Below are 20,883 nucleotides of genomic sequence, written 5' to 3'. Positions count from 1 at the left end.
CAAGTTTCATACATTTTAAGAGATAAAGCCATATCAGACAAAGCAAACCAAAAAAATGGCAGACAAAACGTTTGGCAGTGTTATAGGCCAACAAGCTGGTGTGAAACAGAGCTTCAATTGCCCATTGGTGTGTCCAAAATCAGACACATGAGGCACACTGTTTACATACCATATTTAATACTGAAGACTGATTTTAAACACACCAATTGGCAAACTTCTGTTTCACACCAATTTGTTGGCATATAACACTGCCAAAGTGTACCACAGCCAACTGTTTCAAACAATTGTTCCTAAATATGAAAAGTGAGGATTGCAGAAGACCTTAAGTTGGATCTGCAGTCTCTTTTCACTCATTCTTGGCAGTCAACAAATTTCAACTTTTCCTGTAAAGTCCAGCTTAATTCTGTCAATGCCATCTTTTTATATTTACAGAAAACATACAGAAAAACATTTTATTTACAGAAAAACATTGTAGACAATCTCTAGCAAAATACTTAAAAATATGCTAAATCCCAAAGAACCTAAGCAAAACCAGGACTTTAAAGGCAAGAAGAATTTTTCCTATAAAATAACTTCAAAACAATTTTTTATTGTAAACTTTTTTATTATATATAACTTTAAACTTAACAAAAACATTTTAAAACCACAAACAATCATAAACCCAAAAAGAAAGCAATAGCTGAGCAGGTCTCAGTCTAGTAAGGCAGAAAGTGTGTCTCGGAATAACAAATGTAACCAACTATCCTAATAACTATAAGGCAGAGGACAACATCAATCTCAAATATTTTTATAGGACATGGTAGCTGTATCTCACACCTAAGGGCCAGTACGGAGGCTTTGGAGTTGGGAGTGGGCAAAGCCAAGCTTGATTTTTCCAGGAAGGGTTAAGAAATGCATACATTTATCTATGCATAAATCTAGAACTCTCTACAATTTACTATCGCACATCATCATTTATTATCAGTTGTTTTTCAGCAATGATAACCAAAGCTTGTGAATTATTTTTCATCATATTCTCAGTTTGAATTACTCAGTCTTCGACTTTAAGACTAAGGCAAAATTATCATTTTTTCACATAAATTATTTCTTTTACCTGGTACTGTGTTTGGAGTTTAGCCAGTAATAGCCTAATATTAGCATATTTCTATTTATACACATATTTCATGCAAAAAGAAGTGGCTTTGTATCAGGTTTGTTTAACCTGGGAGTGAAATCTCTCAAAGAGCAGCAAGTCTTTAGAGTATAGCTACATTTGTTTGTTAAATATTCAAACATACACTTGTGCCAGAAACATCAATAGAGTTTGCCAGATGAAGTGTATCTTGCATATGTATACTGTGGATGGCTGATTTCCCCAGAGCTCTCCTTGAAATGTGTTTCTAAGTTGGCCATACATATGGCCATACGGGCATTCATGCTGGGTACCCTGAAACTGATTGCCCATCTTGACGCTGCTGAGAGCTCATTTCAAAAAGGCTGCACTAATGGACTGAACAGACCAGAGCTTTCACAATGAATGTAATGAAGGTCCAGTGGACGCTATAAATAGGCAATACAATTTTTACTCTTTTTTTGCCTATTAATTAGCTTTTTAGACATAGCAACACCATTATTTGAACAAACCATCATAAATATTATGCTTAAGGAAACTTGCTTTATAAAGTGCTTGTGAAGGCAAATGGCCAAGCACATATTTGTAATGCATATTTGTAAATAGTGTTACTGAAAAAAGACAGTAACACATAGTGATATCACTTTACAGGGTGCATTGAGCAGAAGGTGAAGATTCAAAATCGGTCAAGCAGCTTTTGCTAACGAAAGCTTTTTATCTCTTAAATCTGAATATAGCACAGTAAAGTTACCTATAATAGTGATTTGCCTATAATAAACCAAATAAATGGAATAGGGTGGGATTGGATCCCAAACTGTACACTTACTTGCACCTCCTGGGTATGTCAGAAGCAAGGTATTTTTAACTTTTTTGTTTACTATATATAAAACATTTTTGCTAAGGATTTGTTTTCAGGGGAGGGTGGGGGCTTTCAATGTGTATTTTAGGGGTAAATTTATATTAATGCATTTTAGGCATTCACCAAAGTGCAACTAACTTTTAGGCACATGTTGGTCCATGCTAAGACAGCATGCTGCCTGACAGCATGTTGATTAAGTAAACATACGACATTTTAGTTTTCCTTTAAACAATACTTACATATTATATCAAGTTAGGCATGGCCTTGACCTACAAAAAAGCTGGTAAATTGTGTTCTGGAAGATCTGCTTTTGACTTTATGTGGCAAGCTTTACAGATCAAGCAGGAAATACCACCAATAAACGTCAACTGAAAACACGCTAGATAGTCTTGCACATGTACAGTGGTCCCCTGATGTTGTTTAGCGACCCACTATAGTGGATCATAAATGACTGGGCAGGGATGAATGCTTTCATTTCCAATGGAGAAGGACACATTGGGATGCCTCCCACTCTTCTTCCCCTTAACTTTGGCGATCAGCTATACCCTCCTCTTTCCAGGAATGGTTCCTGGTTCACAGTAGTGAAGGGGAACAATCCTGGGTGAAGGATGTTTATCCCATAATCATTCACTGGGATTAGTGGACAGTGAGGTGGCTGTATTGTTCTGGATAAATATCTGAATGGGAGGAGAATCTGCGGGTGCACAACAATACGGTATTATTGTAAAAGAGATGTGGAGGTCTATTGAGGTGTCTTTTGAGGAAGTGAAACTCACAGGAGGATCTTATGAGAAGTCCCAGAGGCCTGCAAGTGCTTACAATTTTCAGGATTGTCATGAAAAAAGTTGTTGTCTCACTCCAACAGGGAGGTTCACTATGCCTAAATATTTGCAGAGGTGGATTAGCATTGGGAATATACCTGTCAGCTAGTATGGAGGATAACTATAGTGAAATGACGGTCTTGACATCCAGCTCACTACACCTTATTCCTACAGATGGTGGTTTAATAAAAAATCAAGTAGACCATACTTGTGGACTGAGCCTGTGTGTATTTGTTGCCCTACCAAAAGAGAACCAAAAAAAGACATCACTACTACGGGAGGGAAAGTGCTACAAAATGCTGTATGATTATTTTTCTTCAATGGAACAAAGGAATATCTACAATCTAATTGTTATGTTAGAATCTGATCACATAACTTGAACTATTTCTGCAACAGATTTTTTTTTGTCTCCTAGATGGAGATCCTCTTTAAACTGAGTCTCCTAGTTTTCTGTAGCAAATCTCCGTAACAGAACTAAAATCCTATTGATCTCCATGACTTCAAAATATAAATGTCAGATTAATAATGAAAACCAGACACCACTCTGGCTTCCTGGCACAATTAGAGAGGAGCAAACTTTCTTTGTTTTTTTCAAAGCAAATTACAATGCAAGAGTGTCTGGCAGTTTGCCGTTGCACTGAAATCATATAGAACAAGAGAAGCATAAGTGATTTTTAGAACTCCCAGCTTGTCATTCTGCTATTGAGGTAAGTGTATTTAAATGGAATATAGACCTCTTAAAGTCTGCCAACATTATGCTTGCCTGCTGGTGTTATTTTTAATGCTGCCCTAAACTACTTAATTTGTAATGGTTGTTATAATCCTGCTGCCACTGATCTATTAATCAATGTGACTTTGAAATGGCGTCCCATAGAGTCCCCGACATGCGATGAGAGGCCTCCAGTAGTTTTCATGTAGACTAGCAGAAAAGTGGTACTGCGGCTTGGGAAATTATTCTAAACAAATAATGGTCACATGACAAAAGCTGGATGAAAGTGTATTTTTACCAGCTCTACCATGGATGTATTCCGTTGAATAAAGTGCACCTGTTCTCTAGGAAAAAAAAATACAGCTCTGTAGAGGACAAAAATAGCTTCATTTATTTTCTGGTCATTTCAGAGTATTTTAGACTATGTTTTGGACTTATACATAGCGAACACTGCATGGTGACTGCCCCTTGCAATGTCAGGTTAGCCAGAAAAGATTAGGTGTAAAAAGGAACACACAAATTGCAGCTCATTTCTGTTCTCTTTTATACCTATTACCCTCTCTACTTTCTACACCTTGCTCCCCCCCTTTTTTTGTTTTTTCCCATTAGATGTTACCAAATTGCGCTGATTATTTCATCAAAATGCTATACCAATCTGGAAGGATTGTGAGAATTTACTGTTAGATTTTGTTTTAAAGATTAACACATAGGTACATTAAGACAAGACATTACCCTGGTTTTGTAGCAACTTGATATTCGTAAATGTGAAGAACCTACTGTACCTTGGAAGTGTAATCTTTATGGGATTGTGCTTACAACTGAACTCTGAGAACTGTTACCTTTCAACCCCCACCTCCAATTAGTTACTTGGAAAAAAATGCTCATAGTACTTACCTAAATCTGTGGTCAGGTGGCATTCCGGGTCTGAATTTTTTTTTTTTTTTATTACAGTAAAAAGTCCATCTTTGAGTGAGCAGTGTGACTTTTCCTACTATATGTCCTGTGGTCAGGTCCTATCAAAATTTGCAGGGGATAATGATATCACAAAAATGTGACTGGTTGTCAATAGCACAGACTGCAGCATTGATCTCACTGGTCTTCACTTCTAGAAGTGGTTCTGGCAAAGGAAACCATTAGCATAATAAAGTTAGTAACTCCTAAATGGATAGAAGAGGTACCGGTATATCTTTGCATGCTGACGAGATTGAACTGCCCTTAAGGAGTTGCAGAGGTATCAACTGGCTAGCGCATTGGCCCTTGCAGCGCTAGGTCACAGGTTCGAATCTCGGACAGGACACAATGTGTAAGGAGTTTGTGTATGCCCCCTGTGTTTGTGAGGGTTTCCTACCACATCCCAAAAACATGCAATTAGGTTAATTGGCTTTTCCTTAAAATTGGCCTTAGACAGTGTTAATGATACATGACTTTGGTAGACAAATTGGATTGTGAGCCCCTTTGAGGGACAGTTACAGGTAGTCCCTGGGTTACATACGAGATAGGGACTGTAGGTTTGTTCTTAAGTTGAATTTGTATGTAAGTCAGAACAGGTACATTATTTTAATAAATGCAATTGGGACAGATGCTTGTCTTAACATATTATTAGGCAGCATGGTGTCAGTTACTGAATAAAATCCTCACTGTGAATTATTCACAAACAAAGCAAAAAAAAAAAAACTTTACGGAGCCCAGACATTCAATAACGTCTGGCGCAAGCTGTGCTTTGATATGCAAAATGAAACAACTGCAGAGTTTCTTGGTCATTAAAGAGTCACAAGATGTTGCTCAACTGTTTTTAGCAAAAGATTTCTGCAAGTCATGCAAACTGCCCCACTGTCAAGCCTCCAGGCTGAGCAGGGAAGCCCGGGTTCATATCTAAGGAGTCGTCTGTATGTCGGATGTCCTCAACTGAGAGACTACCTGTAATGACAATGGACTTTGCAAAGCACTGTATAATATGTCTGAGCTATTTAAATAGCATAAAAAAACCAAATGGCTATTTAAATTGTTAATGGTCTGTATCCTGAACGCTGGTTCCATATAAGTAAAAAGAATGGTAAAGAGCAGCCCAGTAGGAACATAATTTGTTTTTGTGTGTTGGAAAGCTGGTCAGATTCCAGACTAGTCTTGGGGAAAAAAAGTTTAAACAGAAAGGAGAAAAAAAAACATTATCAAACCAAGAAAGTTGGGGCAGAAGAAATTTGTGATCAAAAGGTAGCAGTGGGTAAGTCTCTCAGCAGCACAGTAAAAATCTGATCACAGAATTGCAGCTGAGGATCTGGATAATTTTTTTCCAGGCTGAAGAAGAGATAATAAGTTAAAAATGAACTATATATAGAAGATTTACGGTAAATATGCTTACAACACATTTATTGCTAAAACTCACTCAAATACAAAATTACACTTTAAACGTTCAGCTTTAAATAATCTTTCTACCACACAAGGAATTCAGAGCTTTGTCTGTAAAGGTCAGCAGATATGAGACACAGACTCATGCGGATGTCAAAAGGTTCTTGAGTCATTCAGATACGTACCCAGAAAGCCACACATTTATGTCAATGCATCAAATTTGTTCTCTAAGCAGGAAATTAGGAAATGTAAGCTAAATCCTGGATAATTTGCAAGCGGTAATTACATACTTCAGATCTGCTTGGAACCCATTCCACAAATACACTAACCTTTCTAGCTGAGATGTATGGATTATCTGTGTGGACAGGTCCCAGGAGAGGTTTCATGCAATCACATTCATTGTCCTATTTAAATAAATGAAAATTGCTGGGATGGACCTGGGGTTTCACTGTTCCAATGAATTAAAGACAACAAAGTTTTAAGGCAGCTCCAGCTGTAAATATGCAAAGAATTCTGAAGATCAGAGGTTGGTTTTCAAGAATTAATAGCCATTTCTCCAAAAATATTGTTTTGTTTACACAGTCATTTTTGTAAAATAAAAATAGATTTGCAAACATTTTGAAAAGTATTTAAAAAAATAGAGGTGTAATGACGTAGAAGATGAAAGACACAAACTGTGGTCTTCAAGCCAACCAGCTACACCCAGATCATAAGATATTGTGGATCAGCCTTTCTCAACTCTCTAATCTCTAAATAAAATTCTTAGGTCATGGTGAACCCATTTACAAATCCACTGATCTGGAATTAGAGGGAAATGCCCTTTATGTTGGTGAGTATTAGGAATAATATCCCATTACATCTTTCCGATGATACCATAATTGTTTTAACAATCCACCATGATGGATTCCTAGGACTGGAAATGACCACCACTGTCTGTGTCTGCTTATCCATTCTTCTGTTGGTGGAAATGATTACTATAGATCAGCCTTTCCCAACCGTTTTAACATGGAGGAACCCTTAAAATTACTTTCAGGTCTTAGGGAACCATGTTCAATGGTAAAATACCTAGTACATTTCCAGCAATTGGGAAGAATGTCACCTGTACAGATAGCTAAAAAGATCAACAGTGTCTTTCAAACTGGAGAGGCACACATTGCTCATTGTTGAGGAACCTCTAGCAACCTCTGGAGGAACTCTAAGGTTCCACAGAACCCTATTTGAGAAACTGTGCTATGGATAAATGGCAACTACAGGTATCGAGCATCTGCACAAAGCCATATTTTTTATGTTTAGAATAAATTAGGGAAGGGTTAGAGTCTCTAATACATTTTTAATATTGTCTCCACTAGATAAATTTACTTCTGCTATTTCCTGGTAAACATTGTAACTAAGACACAAAGTTAAGAGAAGTTTAACATTTTCCCACAGAGCAATAAATGATGAATAAGCCCCCAACTGGGAAACTTGTCCCAGGGACAACTCTTTGTGAATGCACACAGAAAAAAAAAGAACCGGATATGGGGTTTACCCTTTCCTTGCTAAATAGAAACCTAAATAAAAAATTGTCTGGACATTCATTTTAAGTCTCATGCAGACACTGGATTTTTATTGCTAAAGAAGATAAACCCAGCAGCCCAAATGTGATCCAACTCATTACTTGACCACTATTGTTTACTATGGATAGGATATATTGTTACACCTTCTACCTGTCTTTTCCCCTTTCTTCTCTATAGAAGAGAGGAGCCACAGTGATTGTTTTACTGCTGATAGAAACTATCATTTTGACTATTAATGAACTGTTGTATGTGACCTAAGTAAAGCTTTAGGATGAAGAGGAAAGAAGTGAGGCGATGCTTTTGAAATATTCTCATCTATCTTAACTATACTGTCAGTAAGAAAGACTTATTAAGAGGGTAGGCAGAAACACAACAGGCCCGATTCACTTTTGCTTGGTAAAGTAACACATCTAATCGGTGCAAAAACCACTCCTTTTGAGAGTATGAGAGCACACTGTATGGCAAAATGCTTTTGTCCACCGTGTCACATTGCATTGTGTTTTGGGGTCACCATTCAAAATATACTGTATTTCCAGTACATCAATGCATATAACATGCATTGCTACAACCCAGTAATGTGATTTGGTGCTAAAGTTCAGCGCTCACATTAGGTAGATAAATGAGACATACATTATGGCAGCATGTATTTTTTTTTTACATGAATTTAACCTCAGCCTCTTGCAGCCTTCCATACAGCAGAACTTAAACTGCAAGAGAAAGAATCAGTGCAAGGTGTGGGTGCTGTGCTACAATCAAGAATCATGCATATAGGAGGAGAGGGAAGAGTGGCAAAGGGATTTTCTTCTCCAGTCTTTGAATGAGATAAGGACAAGAACTGTAAGTGTTACTTAACAGGTCCCCTGCCCTGTCAGTTGGGGCTTTTCTGTGTGATGGAGTGATGTAAATGTCAGGACTGGAAGGGTAAAAAAAAATCTTTTAGTAAGTAGTGGTAGCCGTCGTAGTGGATTTTACCCATGTATTCAGCTGCTTCCCAGAAGTTTCAATTTAAAATTGAGTATGGTTCATTTAAAGCAAAGATCAGATGTCCTTACAGTAATCAGAATTCAGATCTCATTCGCTTAGATAACAAAAAGTGGATGATTTCCAATTATTTGCTATGAGTATCCGCACAGTGCAGCTCTTTTCGGCAGAATTAAATAAACCTGTTAGCCTTGCAATTTTTTTTTAAACAACACATGGGATTTTTAGACCTATTTACATATACACACAAAGTACATTATATATATAGTATAATTTTAAACTTGTACCAGCGGGGTCAGAGTGCTGTGTTCATATCTCATGTTAGTTTGAAGCGGACGCTTTGAATTAAAATAAAATAAATTCTATTAGATCGGCCTGAAATCTCACATGGAGCGCTGAAAAAAGGAGCAACGCTTTGTGAGGCTGCACGAGGGGGATGAAAAAGCAGGAGGTAGTTGAAATCCCACACAGGCAATTTCACAAAATGAAAATCCACTGTCTCCGAGGCTTTATCGGCATAGAAGAAGAAAAAAAATATTCTTTTTAAATATGAGGATAATTTTATTCAAATCTAACTGGAAAGATCTACTTCTGCCTGGAGACTGAGAATAGCATTTTAACTGAATAATTTATTGGGCACCAATTAAATCTGATTTTAAGAGTGTGGGTATGATAAAAAGATTTGTCACAAAGGTAAAATAATCTGCTAGGACAACAAAAAGATGTAAAGCTAAAATCATTTGATTTATTATTGCGAGTTAATAGCATTCAAAAGAGAAAAAAATAAATTATAACGTTGAGTAGCTAAGCAAGAAAATGTTGTGGTGAGCCATGATGATTATGATCACCATCTTTGTACAAGACAGGGTGGGATGTCATAGTCTCACCAGCGGACCCGGTAAGCAGGGGCAGACATAGGGAGGTGCAAAGTGTGCAGCTGCAGAAAGGCCCCGGATGTTCCTCAGCACAGGGGCCCACTGTTGCCTACATCCACCATTGCTAGCAAGCACATTCTACTGGTCATTTATAGTGACAGATACAGCACAGCCTGTGGAATCAATTCCTGATGATTATCTGTGATTTGGTGAGCAACAAAAACACTGACAATGAGGACTAAACTGTTGTATTAAATTGTGCCATTTTTTACCAGTATTTTTTTAAAGGGGAGAGGCATGAGTGTTGTCAAGGGGTCTGTACAATCAAATATGCAAGGCTGCTGGACCTGGGTGGTGACATTACCCTATTCTGAAGTTCATTTAGAGAAGGACCCACAGTTCATGAAGGTCATTACATAGCTTTGAGGGTGTCACAGGTGGCTCAATTGCAGGCACTCTTGTCCAAGTTGGGATTTAAACCCAGCCCTGCAGAGGTATTACCTGGGGTTTGCACATTTCCCCCATGTTCACATGGGTTTCCTCCAGGTACTATGGTTCCCAGTCTTTCCCAGTTCTATGCACCATCGTTTAGTTTAAGGTAACCTACAGCTTTTATACAGGTAAAGTATTCCTTGATTTCAATGGCTCAGTATGCAAAATGAAAGGAACCCAGAAGCATAACTTTTGCGAAAAAGAAGCAAATTGCTCACACACTGGGAGAAAGTGTTAAACAGCAGCAGGTCTAGGGTCCATTTCAACAAATACAGTTTAAAAATGCTCTTTGCATGTGGTGTGCACTCTGGGCAACTGAAATTATTGAGTATGTATCTGAAGGAAGCTGGAGGGAAAAGGCTGCAGGCTGAATTTTATTAAAGCCCCATTGGAGTCCTACACATTATTCTCTTTATAGTCACATACTGCTTTATTCGGTTCTTACCTACCTTTTGCTTGGACATTCCTTTAAAGAATGTCTACTCTGAGTGGAAATAACACTCCAGTGATCATAAACGGCCACATCACTTTATGACAAATGTCTTCATACAGACTTGTAAGAAAGAGAATTGTCATGTCCAACCTAATTTGATAAAGGAGTACACTGGACAACACAGTTATTTTAAAGTTTTTGGGATTAGTACAATGTCTATTTAAATAATATTTGAAATAATTTATTTTACTTCAACTCAGCTTTAAATTAAAACTCACAGAAATACTTAGATGAATACAGTACACTTACATGCAATGATACAGACTTTTTGTTGCTTTATTTTGCCTCTTAGCAAACCATAACAATGTAAATGAGCCCCTAGGGCCTATTTTAGATTACTGTGAACCACTCTTGCCACAGTGCCTAAACCATTTTACCATGGGAACAGTCAAGATCCATATTATTATTGTCAGGTTCCATATCGATATTGTTGTGTTTGCATTGAAGTTGTGGAGGGGGTAACAACACAGTTTCTGGAAGCAACATGCTGCCATGCAGTTGCTTTTCCTGCTCTGGAGGAAGAATTGCATTGCAAAGCCAACATGTGAAAATGCTTTGACCTGTGGTGTGGTTTCTAGGTGTATAGCCGAAATTTTTTTATACTCCTTTTAGCTTCTAACTATGTGGTTTTAGACTGCACATCTGAAAAAAGCCCTAAATTAGCACATGCTAAGGGTATACCTGCTTTCATTTACATGATGTGTATGTGTAAGGAGTTAGAGCACATAGCTGAACATTTTAACCTGTTTACTGCATCTGCATAGGTCCTTCTATATGTTCTATATGCATCATTTATATTGTAGTACTGTGGAGATGCAATTATCAGAGCTGTGCTTCTGAGAATGCTCTTTGGTTGTTTGCATACAGTATACGCTATACATGTTTAGCTGAAATGGTCATGAGCAATATAGAAAGAAGAGGAGAATCTAATAACAGTATTTTTGTCATTCATGGTATCTAACCATTACTATTCTAGTTTTAGTTAGGCTGTGGTAATAATTGGAAATCCTTTACATGTTAAAAAAATATCTTGAAAACTGTTTTGATAGAGTAAATGAATGCATCCCAATAAAATTACACAGCCTCGTACACACACTTGATCTTCATGATCCTCTCGGATGAAAGTCTAGTTAGTTTGCTGGTAATGGTCCCATGATGTCACTTAGTGTTCCTCCGTATCAATGTAATCTCTAACAATCATTTCCTGAGACAATAATTGAGCGTCTGTACTAGTCTTTAGGCATAGAAGTTCCAGTGCTTTTGCATATGCATAATTAACCAGTTGTAATACAGCACAGTGCTCTGTGTGACAGAGGGAACCCATCCTACAATGCTATCTAAATGTTAAAGTTTAACCATTGTTTGCTGTATTTTATGGACATTACAACCACAATAGTAGGCTAAATAAAGCTATTAGGCTATATGTTTGCCTATTAAACGTAGTTTTATTCTGAAACTTAGCGTTCCTATAGACATCAGATCACAATGGCCGTTGTGCTTGACTGGTATGATGTTCTTATGTCTGTGGAGTGCACCCCAAGCCTGACTGATGATTTAGAACTGTTGTAAGCCTTTTGCTATTTTTACCACCCTTTGTACTGACACCACCAGTGTCTCTTGGTTTTCCCTTACCTCACCAAAGAAGGTAGATCCCTTAATATGATTATTGAACACTTAAACACTTTCTTTAGACATAGTGCCCCTAGGGTCAAGTATGTAAGACCTTCTAATGTCTGCCAATCAAAATATGTTATCTATGTGCTTATGGTCAGTAAGCTGTTGCCACTGTAGGCAAAAAGCTCTAAAAAATGATGAAGAGGCCAGACTGTTTTGTAAGAGAAAATGTACCATTACTCATAGTCATACTGCAGACAGGTGTACTAGTCTTTAGGCCAAGAAGTTCCATTGCTTTTGCGTATGCATAATTAACCAGTTGTAATACAGATGCTGTTGGTGCATGAGCTCCTTTCCTCTTTGCTTTCCTACAAGATCCCCTTTGATTGTCTGGGCCCCTATTCCCTACCTCTATAGATTAAACACAGAGGGGAGGTAGAGGTCTCCTCCTCACCTTGCCAATCTTCAATGTGACAACAGGTGCTAGGGCTGGAGTTTTCTAAATTCATGTTTCTCAAACTGTAAAAACATAAAGTGGGAAGGGTAGTGATGTGGTGAAAGTAGGCAGAGTTTTCATTGATGGCGAGTATTAAGCGTAGAAAGAGTGAAGACTGATGATTACTCCCAGAAGCTTGCTGAGCCCCACACATAAAGTCAGAGGTGAGCATAAAATGCTATTGAAGTATATGCTGTGTGTATTAGGTTGTATGCTTTATGGTGCACATGGTGCTTTATGTATTAGGGTGTAAGGTGTTAGGAGTATTGGGGCATATAATGTAAAAGTATTGGGATACATGGTGCTATGAGTATTCGAGTGAATTGCGGTTTATGGTACTGTTTTAGGGTACAAAGTGCTATGCGTATTGTGTTGTGATGTTATTAGGATAGAGGTAAAATGGTTATGTGAGTTGTGGGGTATACAGTGCTGTGAGTATTACGATGCATGATGTGTTTTCTGACTGTATGTTGTAGTGAAGCATTTATAATATATCAATAAGCAATAGATCACATATATGGTCAATAAGGCTCCTCTTTTTTATCTGACTTCCCAACCCCGCCTAAAAAGTTCTAAATTCTCGGTACATACTTAGTATACCTAAACAAGTTCTTTATTAACCCATTACTATTCAGCACCAAGATCCAATAAATATAGCACCTCACGCTCTGACACAGTACCATGCACCTCATACACAGAATCATGGATCCAAGTATGCACAGCACCATAAAGACACTGTACTGCCAAGTTTACAATTCAGGGAGAATATCTATGTATTTCTTACAGACGTATTGGGAACATAAGTATTGAAACAACAAAGCTAGTGGGGTTGTGTAGAAAGAATTTTAAACACGATGGACTGCAGTATGCAAGGTTATTGAATTTATTAGACAGAAATCAACGTTACATTATTCAATCATTTATTTAATCAGTCTGTCTACCAGCCTAATTGCCATAGAAAAATATAAGTGTCTGTAGCTGTGACTGGATTTAAAAATGGGAATCTGGTATGCATGAAGCTATGAAGACACTGTCACGCTGGTGTTCAGACGGAAATTATAAAATGATATTGACGTGTAATGAGCTTTGCTGCAGTGCAGTCTATTGGACTCCAGGTCTTTTTGACTGGGAAAAAAAAGTCACAAATAGCCTTACAGAGTATTTTGGGTGTGTTTCAAAGGAGTTCCCCTTACAAAGGTAGATCTTAATAAAAACTGAAAATGAAGTCTTGAGATGATTCAGAGAGCTCAAATGAGCCGGTTAGTACTTAGTTAGTACTTAGTTAGTACTCCACCCTAATCTTGTTGGTCAATAATCTGGTGATTATGGAAGAGGTTTTAGCTAGATTCTGCTTGCAAAGTGAGCACTGCATCACGTGTGTAAGTTAAAAAACAAAAACTTTAGCAGTAAAAGGAAGAGCGTGGGTTAACATTTGTAGGCTGCTGTAGCAATCTTCAAACAGTTTTTTTTTTTAAATCACCCAAACAACTACGATATCCTTTACATCAAACATTGCTAAATATAGTAAATCCATTTATGCCTTCCATGTACAATACAACTAATACAGCTGCTAAGTAATATCCATGTCCCAGTATACATAAGTGACATGAACATGATTTAGAGGGGACTGTGCACAGATGTCATTGGTCATAAACAAATAAATCATTAAAGGGATGTCCATATATAACAAATGAGTCTGCAATGTTGTGTAGCTCTTTGAAATGACAGATGATGGGAGGAAAAATGCCATGTTTTTAATATCACATCTGCACAATTCGATCAATGAATGAGCTCTTGGCAATACTCATCTGTGCTAATGTCTTTTTGTCATACATGGGGAATGCTGAAACATGCATTTTAGATTCCAGTATGAAAAAAGTGATCCAAGCTGCACTAAAGCACTCAGCACTAAAAAACAATACTGTAATCAAACTGAAACAGGAATGCTGTGCAAAAATGCTTTACCACACTTTCCAGCTTTTAGAGGCAGGGAAGAGAGGCGACTGATGCACCCTTGCTACACCTCTGTTTTGCAGACAATAAAAACTGAATAGGCAAAACATTTTTAGTTAAACCAACAGGTGGTTTTTAAACCGCTTTGTTTCCTTTATATTAGCTTTTCAAAATTACAAACTGAATAATTTAGAGCCTGGATAATATGTTTAGTGCAAAATAACACTTTTTAATAGTGAAATATAGAGAAAAACTTCATAAGGGGGAACCTAGTTCAAAAGCCAGGTGTACCCGACTAGTGCCAAGCCTATGACAATTAGTAAACTTCAAAGAGAGGAAAGTGACAAAGGAATGCTTTTTAAATGGCACTCTCTTATTAACTTGAAAAATTATTAATTTTCTTTATTTGTTACAAAATACAAAAAAAATCAGAAAACTACATCATGTTATACATGAATGTTGTCACAAATAATAGGCAATATTTAGAGCTGACAGCTGAGCTTTATGTACTTTGAGAAGACTGGATTGCAGAAGACAGCTTTTCATAAACAGTTCCACTCAAAGTTTGAAATCTGTTTTACTGTATAATGGCAACTGCTATGCATTAATTCCAATTGGTCACTCAACAAAACTTAAAGAAGAATATGAAAATATCAAAATGGTCTTACAAAAGCTTTGCTATCATGAACACCAATGTTCCATATATGTTGATTTAAAAATGGTGAACTTCCTACAGCAAAGTGGATACACAAAGTACCCATGTTTCATCTGCTTGTAGGATATTAGAGCAAAGCCGGATCACTGGAAAAAAGTGACATGGCCTCCAAGGGAATATATGAAAAAAGGTGCAGGGAACATCATTAACGAGCCAATGATTGACAAAGAAAAAATCATTCTACCTCCACTACACATAAAGTTGGGATTAATGAAGCAATTTTTTTAGAGCTCTGAACAAGGACAGTGATTGCCGATAAATGGTTTAAATTCACAAGTTACATGACTGATACTGAAACTTCTGCCTGGCACCACTATGTCATGGTTGTCAAGAACTTTAAAGCACACTATAAAGCACAAAATTATAAAGAACTGGTACAAAACTTGATCCTAAGCTTTAGAAATTTTAGTGCTACTATGAGCATAAAGGTACACTCTTAGGTACACATACAATCTCTATAGCCATTTGCAAAAATTTCCAGACAACCTTGGCGATTTCACTTAGGAACAAGGGGAGAAGTTCCATCAAGATATTAATGTGATAGAAGAAAGGTATCAGGGCAGATGGGATAGACACATGATGGCAGACTACTGTTGGAGCCTTCAACGTGATTGTCCTGATCATCAGCATAAAAGGAAATCATACAAACAGAGTTTTTCAATGACTTTGTGATTAGTTCTGTAAATATACCGAATGTAGAATATATATATTATAGAATATATTGTAGAATATATTGTAGAATATATTGACATTAAGTATTTCAAAAATTTAATTTTGTACACATAGGCATATCTAGTTCTATTTTGCTTAATTTTCATGTTTCATTAGTTTTCTCTGAGGTTAATATTAAGGTCATTATTTCAAAAACCAGAGCCAATCTAGCAAAACCAGTACCATGTTTGGAATCTGTACATCAAACATAACCTAAAATTACTTTAATCTGTTTGGTAACAAGATGTTTGTTTACCAGTGTTATTATTGTAGCACCCCAAAATTAAAGATTCAAGAAAACATAATAGGTTACACAGCACCCATAAAAGCTTGCAAAATGTGCCTTTACATACACTTTTATTCATCCTATCTGCAGATAAGTATTGTTGCACTTTATGTGAAAGCAGTGATCTCTCGGAATGAGTGCACAATCTGACATGTCCAACCACCCAGAGTCTATAGCTTGCCTATAGCTTGCCAATCAGCAGGGAATGTAACCACTGGTGTTTGGAGAGTAGTAGATGTCATTCAGCATGGTGCATGTTGGAGCAGCTGTGCCTTATGAGGACTTCCGACTGTGCCTGCAGGTGTTTTTTTTATATATTATGGTGAAAGAAACAAAAAATGGATTGCAGAATGTTGGATGGGGTCCTAAAACTGAGAGTTAATCTCCTTGGAAGTTCCTTACATTTCTCAGGAACGTGTTTAGAGAGATCACTGCACTTGAGTTCCTGGGTCTGCACAACTGCTATGACCATTATAAGGTTCTTCTACCTCCCCTGTTAAAATGTCTCTTCCTTATATAGTGAATACAAAATGAGGTTGTTCAGCACACAGGGGTGCACAGGAACTTCCCAAGTGCCCAAAAAAACCCCAAAAACTATGACGGAAAGAGTTTGCTGTATCTGTAACGCATAAAAAGCCAAGTGCTGACTCTGTCCACTAAATTCACTTAAAACTAAAATACACCTTTTGGTTTGACTGATCTTTTAAAATGCTAGATAAATTTGCAGTCCTTGTCTATGGACCTTACTCAATTTGCTTGTTGTTTACCAGAGCATATCACTTTTCTTCCACTGCACAACCATGCTTTTATGATTAAATAACAGATTTACCTCAGAGCTGCTGTCACTTCCATAAAAATCGTCGTCCATTTGTGCGCCTCGTGCATCATGTTCCAGGAGATCTGGAGAGATCACATCTCTAGAAAACTGAATGGTCTGAAGTTTCCCACGAGATGTTGAACAAATCATGGAGGAATTGGGGGATGCTTCATCTGGGTCTTCAGGGGCCCCATCTGCAGAATAGCTGATGTCATTTTGGCTGATGTGTGAAAGCTGGTGACAGCTGAGACGTATGTCTGTTTGATGTTGGGTGTCAGATAGTTTGGATATTTCATCTTGGGAAGAGTCAGGAAATACCCAGTCATCTGGAAGAGAAAGTATATAAAAGGTGATAATGTGTCACGGAACATTTCCTAACCACTGGGTATAATTAGTGAATTTTTGTTTTTATGTGTTTTTTTTAAGTGTTATATATGACAGAATTCCAATCTAAAAATTGTATTTGTATGTAAATATGCAGGTTCTTCGCTGAAGGCATATGTCTTCTTTACCCCAAACCATTTTATTTCTTAAAAGGATACACTCATGACAGATGAATTAATAAAAATTATCACAGTTACATAAAAAATTAAATGTTAAGTGCATCTAGTGGACCTTTTCTTTTGCTTCATTGGCAGCCAGAGCTGTTCCCCTCCTTCTGATATCCTGGTTTGTGGTTGGGCTTCTGGTGCCCTCACGTACAATGCAGGACTGCTGGTCCCGTATTGTGCATGATCACATCATACGTACCTTAGAATGAGGCTTAAGGGGTTTAGAAAGCCAGAAAGAGCAAGGGAAAGTGTCATTAAAAGTGCTTTGTTCCAGTACCCAGGGATGAATTAGTATTTATCCTTTACAACAAATGGGGAAGTAGCAGAAGCTCATCACTGCTTCAGAACTTCACGCCATGCCTTTTTGCTGAACTTGATGACTACAAGACAGCAAACAAGTCTGCTGTGAAGCAAGCACTTAGGGGCTGCTAGAAAGCTTGGCTACCTGTCATGTTAGAGGCAGACAAGGACGAGTACAATGTGTGTCAATATTGGCATCCTGTTCTTTCAAGGCAAGTTTGCACATAAAAGGGTGGCAATGTTAACATAGCATGAATGACCTTTGGTTAGCATTTCAACTTACCACAGGAAAACCACATAAAGCGCCAATCATCACATTATTTGATATAATTTTATTAACAGTACCCAAAATAATTGCTTTAATTTATTTATCAGGCAAAAAGGAGGTTGTTACTGGAACATTAGTAGTACTGGGGTTCACATACACCTTAAGAGTAAAGCAAAATTGCTTTAGGTAGAAAGGTCTGATCATTTTTGGTCCAGGTAGATACCTCATCTACTCTAAAGTTTTGGTCTGTACATATAAAAACACCTTGTACTTGCCTACAAACACATAACATTCTATTAATTACAGGCTTTCAAAATAAAATACACAATTGCAATATTTAGGGGTCATTTCAGGTAAATAAAAACCACAAATGGACTATTTAATTATAGCTTTTTTAAAGTTTTAATACGGTTCCCTAAGAAAAATAATCAGAATTACATTGCTTTCTATATTTCTTCTCTTTTTAAATGATTTGCAGACGGAAGAGGAAATGAAATAATGTCCAGTTAAGATTCTACACAAACTTGCAATTTTCTCAATAATTGATGGAAAATAGTGGTCATAGCTATGGGCAATTCATTTGCATTTCATTGTCAGTTTGGGTTATAATATAATGTGTGAGAAATTCACAAGTCTGAAATTATAATTAACACCTGCCTTGCAGTCAGTCCTTTAAGGCTTTTTCTCCTTTGATGTAATTCAAGTTGAACATGCTTCATTTATTGTAATCGTTCAGCGATACTTTTCACTGACGTAACTAAGGAATGTAAATGAACCAGAAGCTCATGTGATGGGCCTGTATGATTCTAGATTCTTCTGAAAACTTCTAGAACTTTTTAAAGAGAATCCCAAGAGGCCTATTAGCTCTGATTTCAATTTGACTTTTAAATTTCAGGCCCTCGTGAAGAACGATACACAAATAAAAAATGCATGAAGATAAGTATTTCATGGAGTCTTTCTGACCATGGTTTAACCTAATGTGCTTGACGTAAGAAGTATCTTAATATCTCCAACTGGCACATAGGCTGTTTAACCAGTTGAAAGCCAAGGAAAAATTATCATGGAGGGAAAGAAAAAAGTATCTAGTGGTATAAGCAGTGGTACTGTCGGAGACCAAGAAGAACAACTGAATCTAATCATATGATGTAAGCTTCTCTTCTTGATTTGTCAACTCACATTTCATTTCCTATTACTGCTAACTTGAAGACTAGCTAACTAGCAGTCCCCTTTATTAATCGCCACTGGCACATGGCTTGAGATAGGTTTATGTCCCTGGTTTTTACTACCTCAATTAGGTACTTTAGGATTGCCATTGAAGGTTTGCTTCGGAGCTGTTGTCTCCCCACAAGTGTTGGTTTTAGCTTTCCTCAAACCTTTTACCGGTCTATTCGCAGGGAACACTCCAAAATTTATACAACTGGGGACAACTAACTTTTTTTTTTGCCTTTGTCAAAGACTGCCTTTGAACTACCAGACAATAAGAAGATGGGCCTTTCATGTAACATACCCACCTGTTATCTATTTTGAAAATCTGCAGCGGTGATGTTTTAGGGCAGGGGTGACTGATTTTTGCCACAGTCCTAATTTTTAAGGGGACTGGCACAAGTGTGACTGTTCTGTTCCTGGTATGATGAGGTAAAGCAGATCATGCGACTCATTCACTTTCCTTCTCTTGACAACACTGGAGCTCAGTTATTGGTTACTTAGGCATCCAGCTCTATCACACAGGAATGAGAAGAGTGTGACACGTCCTAAGTAAGACTTGATTGAAGTTTAGACTTTTTTAAACAGCAGTGGGGGAAGGTGAGGTCAGGGTTCTCCCCAGGCCCTTTTAGCTGGGCCTACCACCCGGCACTTTTCAGCACCCACCCGGCTGTTTTTGGGTGGCTACCAAAGAGTTTGGTCACAATAAAGGGGCTGCCACCCACCTACAATTTCTTACCACCCGGCTTAAAAAAATTTCTGGGTTGAGCACTGTGAGGTACATGTTCATAGAGTACAAGAAGACAACTCATAGTAAACGTGTTGTCTATTGCAAAGGAACAGGTGCATTTTCAGCATCTACACCCCTTGTGCCCAACCTGTTGCTCTTTGTTGCTTGATGTAAGCCCTTTAGATCTCAGCAGTCAATAACTTGTGCACTAATGAGTAAAGGAACTTGTAATGATAGTATTTTGTAGCAGTCTCGTGTACTCTGTGTCTTGTATCTGAGGGTCTACTGCAGCATCTAATATCCAATCACATCTGTAGCATTTCTGGGTCCTGTAATATGTCTCTATGTTTTCTGTAGTGTTAGATATACTTACATTTTCTGTAGCTAGAAGCATTGTTTTGACAGGATTACACGTGTCTTCTGTGACTACACTGTATTTTGTTTGGCAGAGAAGATTGTTATTCTTTGAGGAATGATGTGGTTCAAAACTCGATTACAAGCCTGGCAAATTAAATCTTTTATCTATGTGTTGGTTAACATGTTATTCTAAATATTTTGCTGAATCTTTGCTTACTTATGCTTAAATAACTGTATTCCTTGTCATTGTTGTTTGCTCACACTGTTTTCTGTGTTAGCTTCTGTGTGTTAGTTTCCATTGTCATATTTGATTCATACTGAAATACATTTAAAGTTCAGTTTTTTATGTTCTTAAGCCAATACTTTCTCTAGCACCAATATTACCAACAAACAATATAATGGCAATAAAAATAAAAACAAACTAGTACCTTCCATTTTGTTTATAATCAGTGTTATACAGTGTGAATTAGATATCTATCTATGTTTTTCAAGAAGTTTTCATAGTAACAGCTTAATATATCGCCTAGAAGTATAAAAATACCAGACCAGTAAGGCCCCTAATTCCCTTCCATAATCCTCTTCTATTGTATACATGTGATTAGCATTGTAGCGTCATACACAATGCTAACTCCCTTCTAG

At 37.4% G+C, this 20,883-nt stretch overlaps 1 protein-coding gene across 1 annotated transcript in view; it reads right to left on the bottom strand.

Moving 5' to 3' along the window:
- Positions 1-20,883, bottom strand: part of CFAP20DC (CFAP20 domain containing) — a 173,803-nt gene that overhangs the window by 82,199 nt on the left and 70,721 nt on the right. Inside the window, exon 12 of the mRNA XM_072421219.1 lies at positions 16,848-17,161. Coding sequence (XP_072277320.1) covers positions 16,848-17,161 — 314 coding nt within the window. The remainder of the gene's footprint in view (positions 1-16,847; positions 17,162-20,883) is intronic.

Source organism: Pyxicephalus adspersus, chromosome 8 (genome assembly GCF_032062135.1).
Source record: "Pyxicephalus adspersus chromosome 8, UCB_Pads_2.0, whole genome shotgun sequence".
NCBI lineage: Eukaryota > Metazoa > Chordata > Amphibia > Anura > Pyxicephalidae > Pyxicephalus > Pyxicephalus adspersus.
This window is presented reverse-complemented; position numbering and strand designations above follow the sequence as displayed.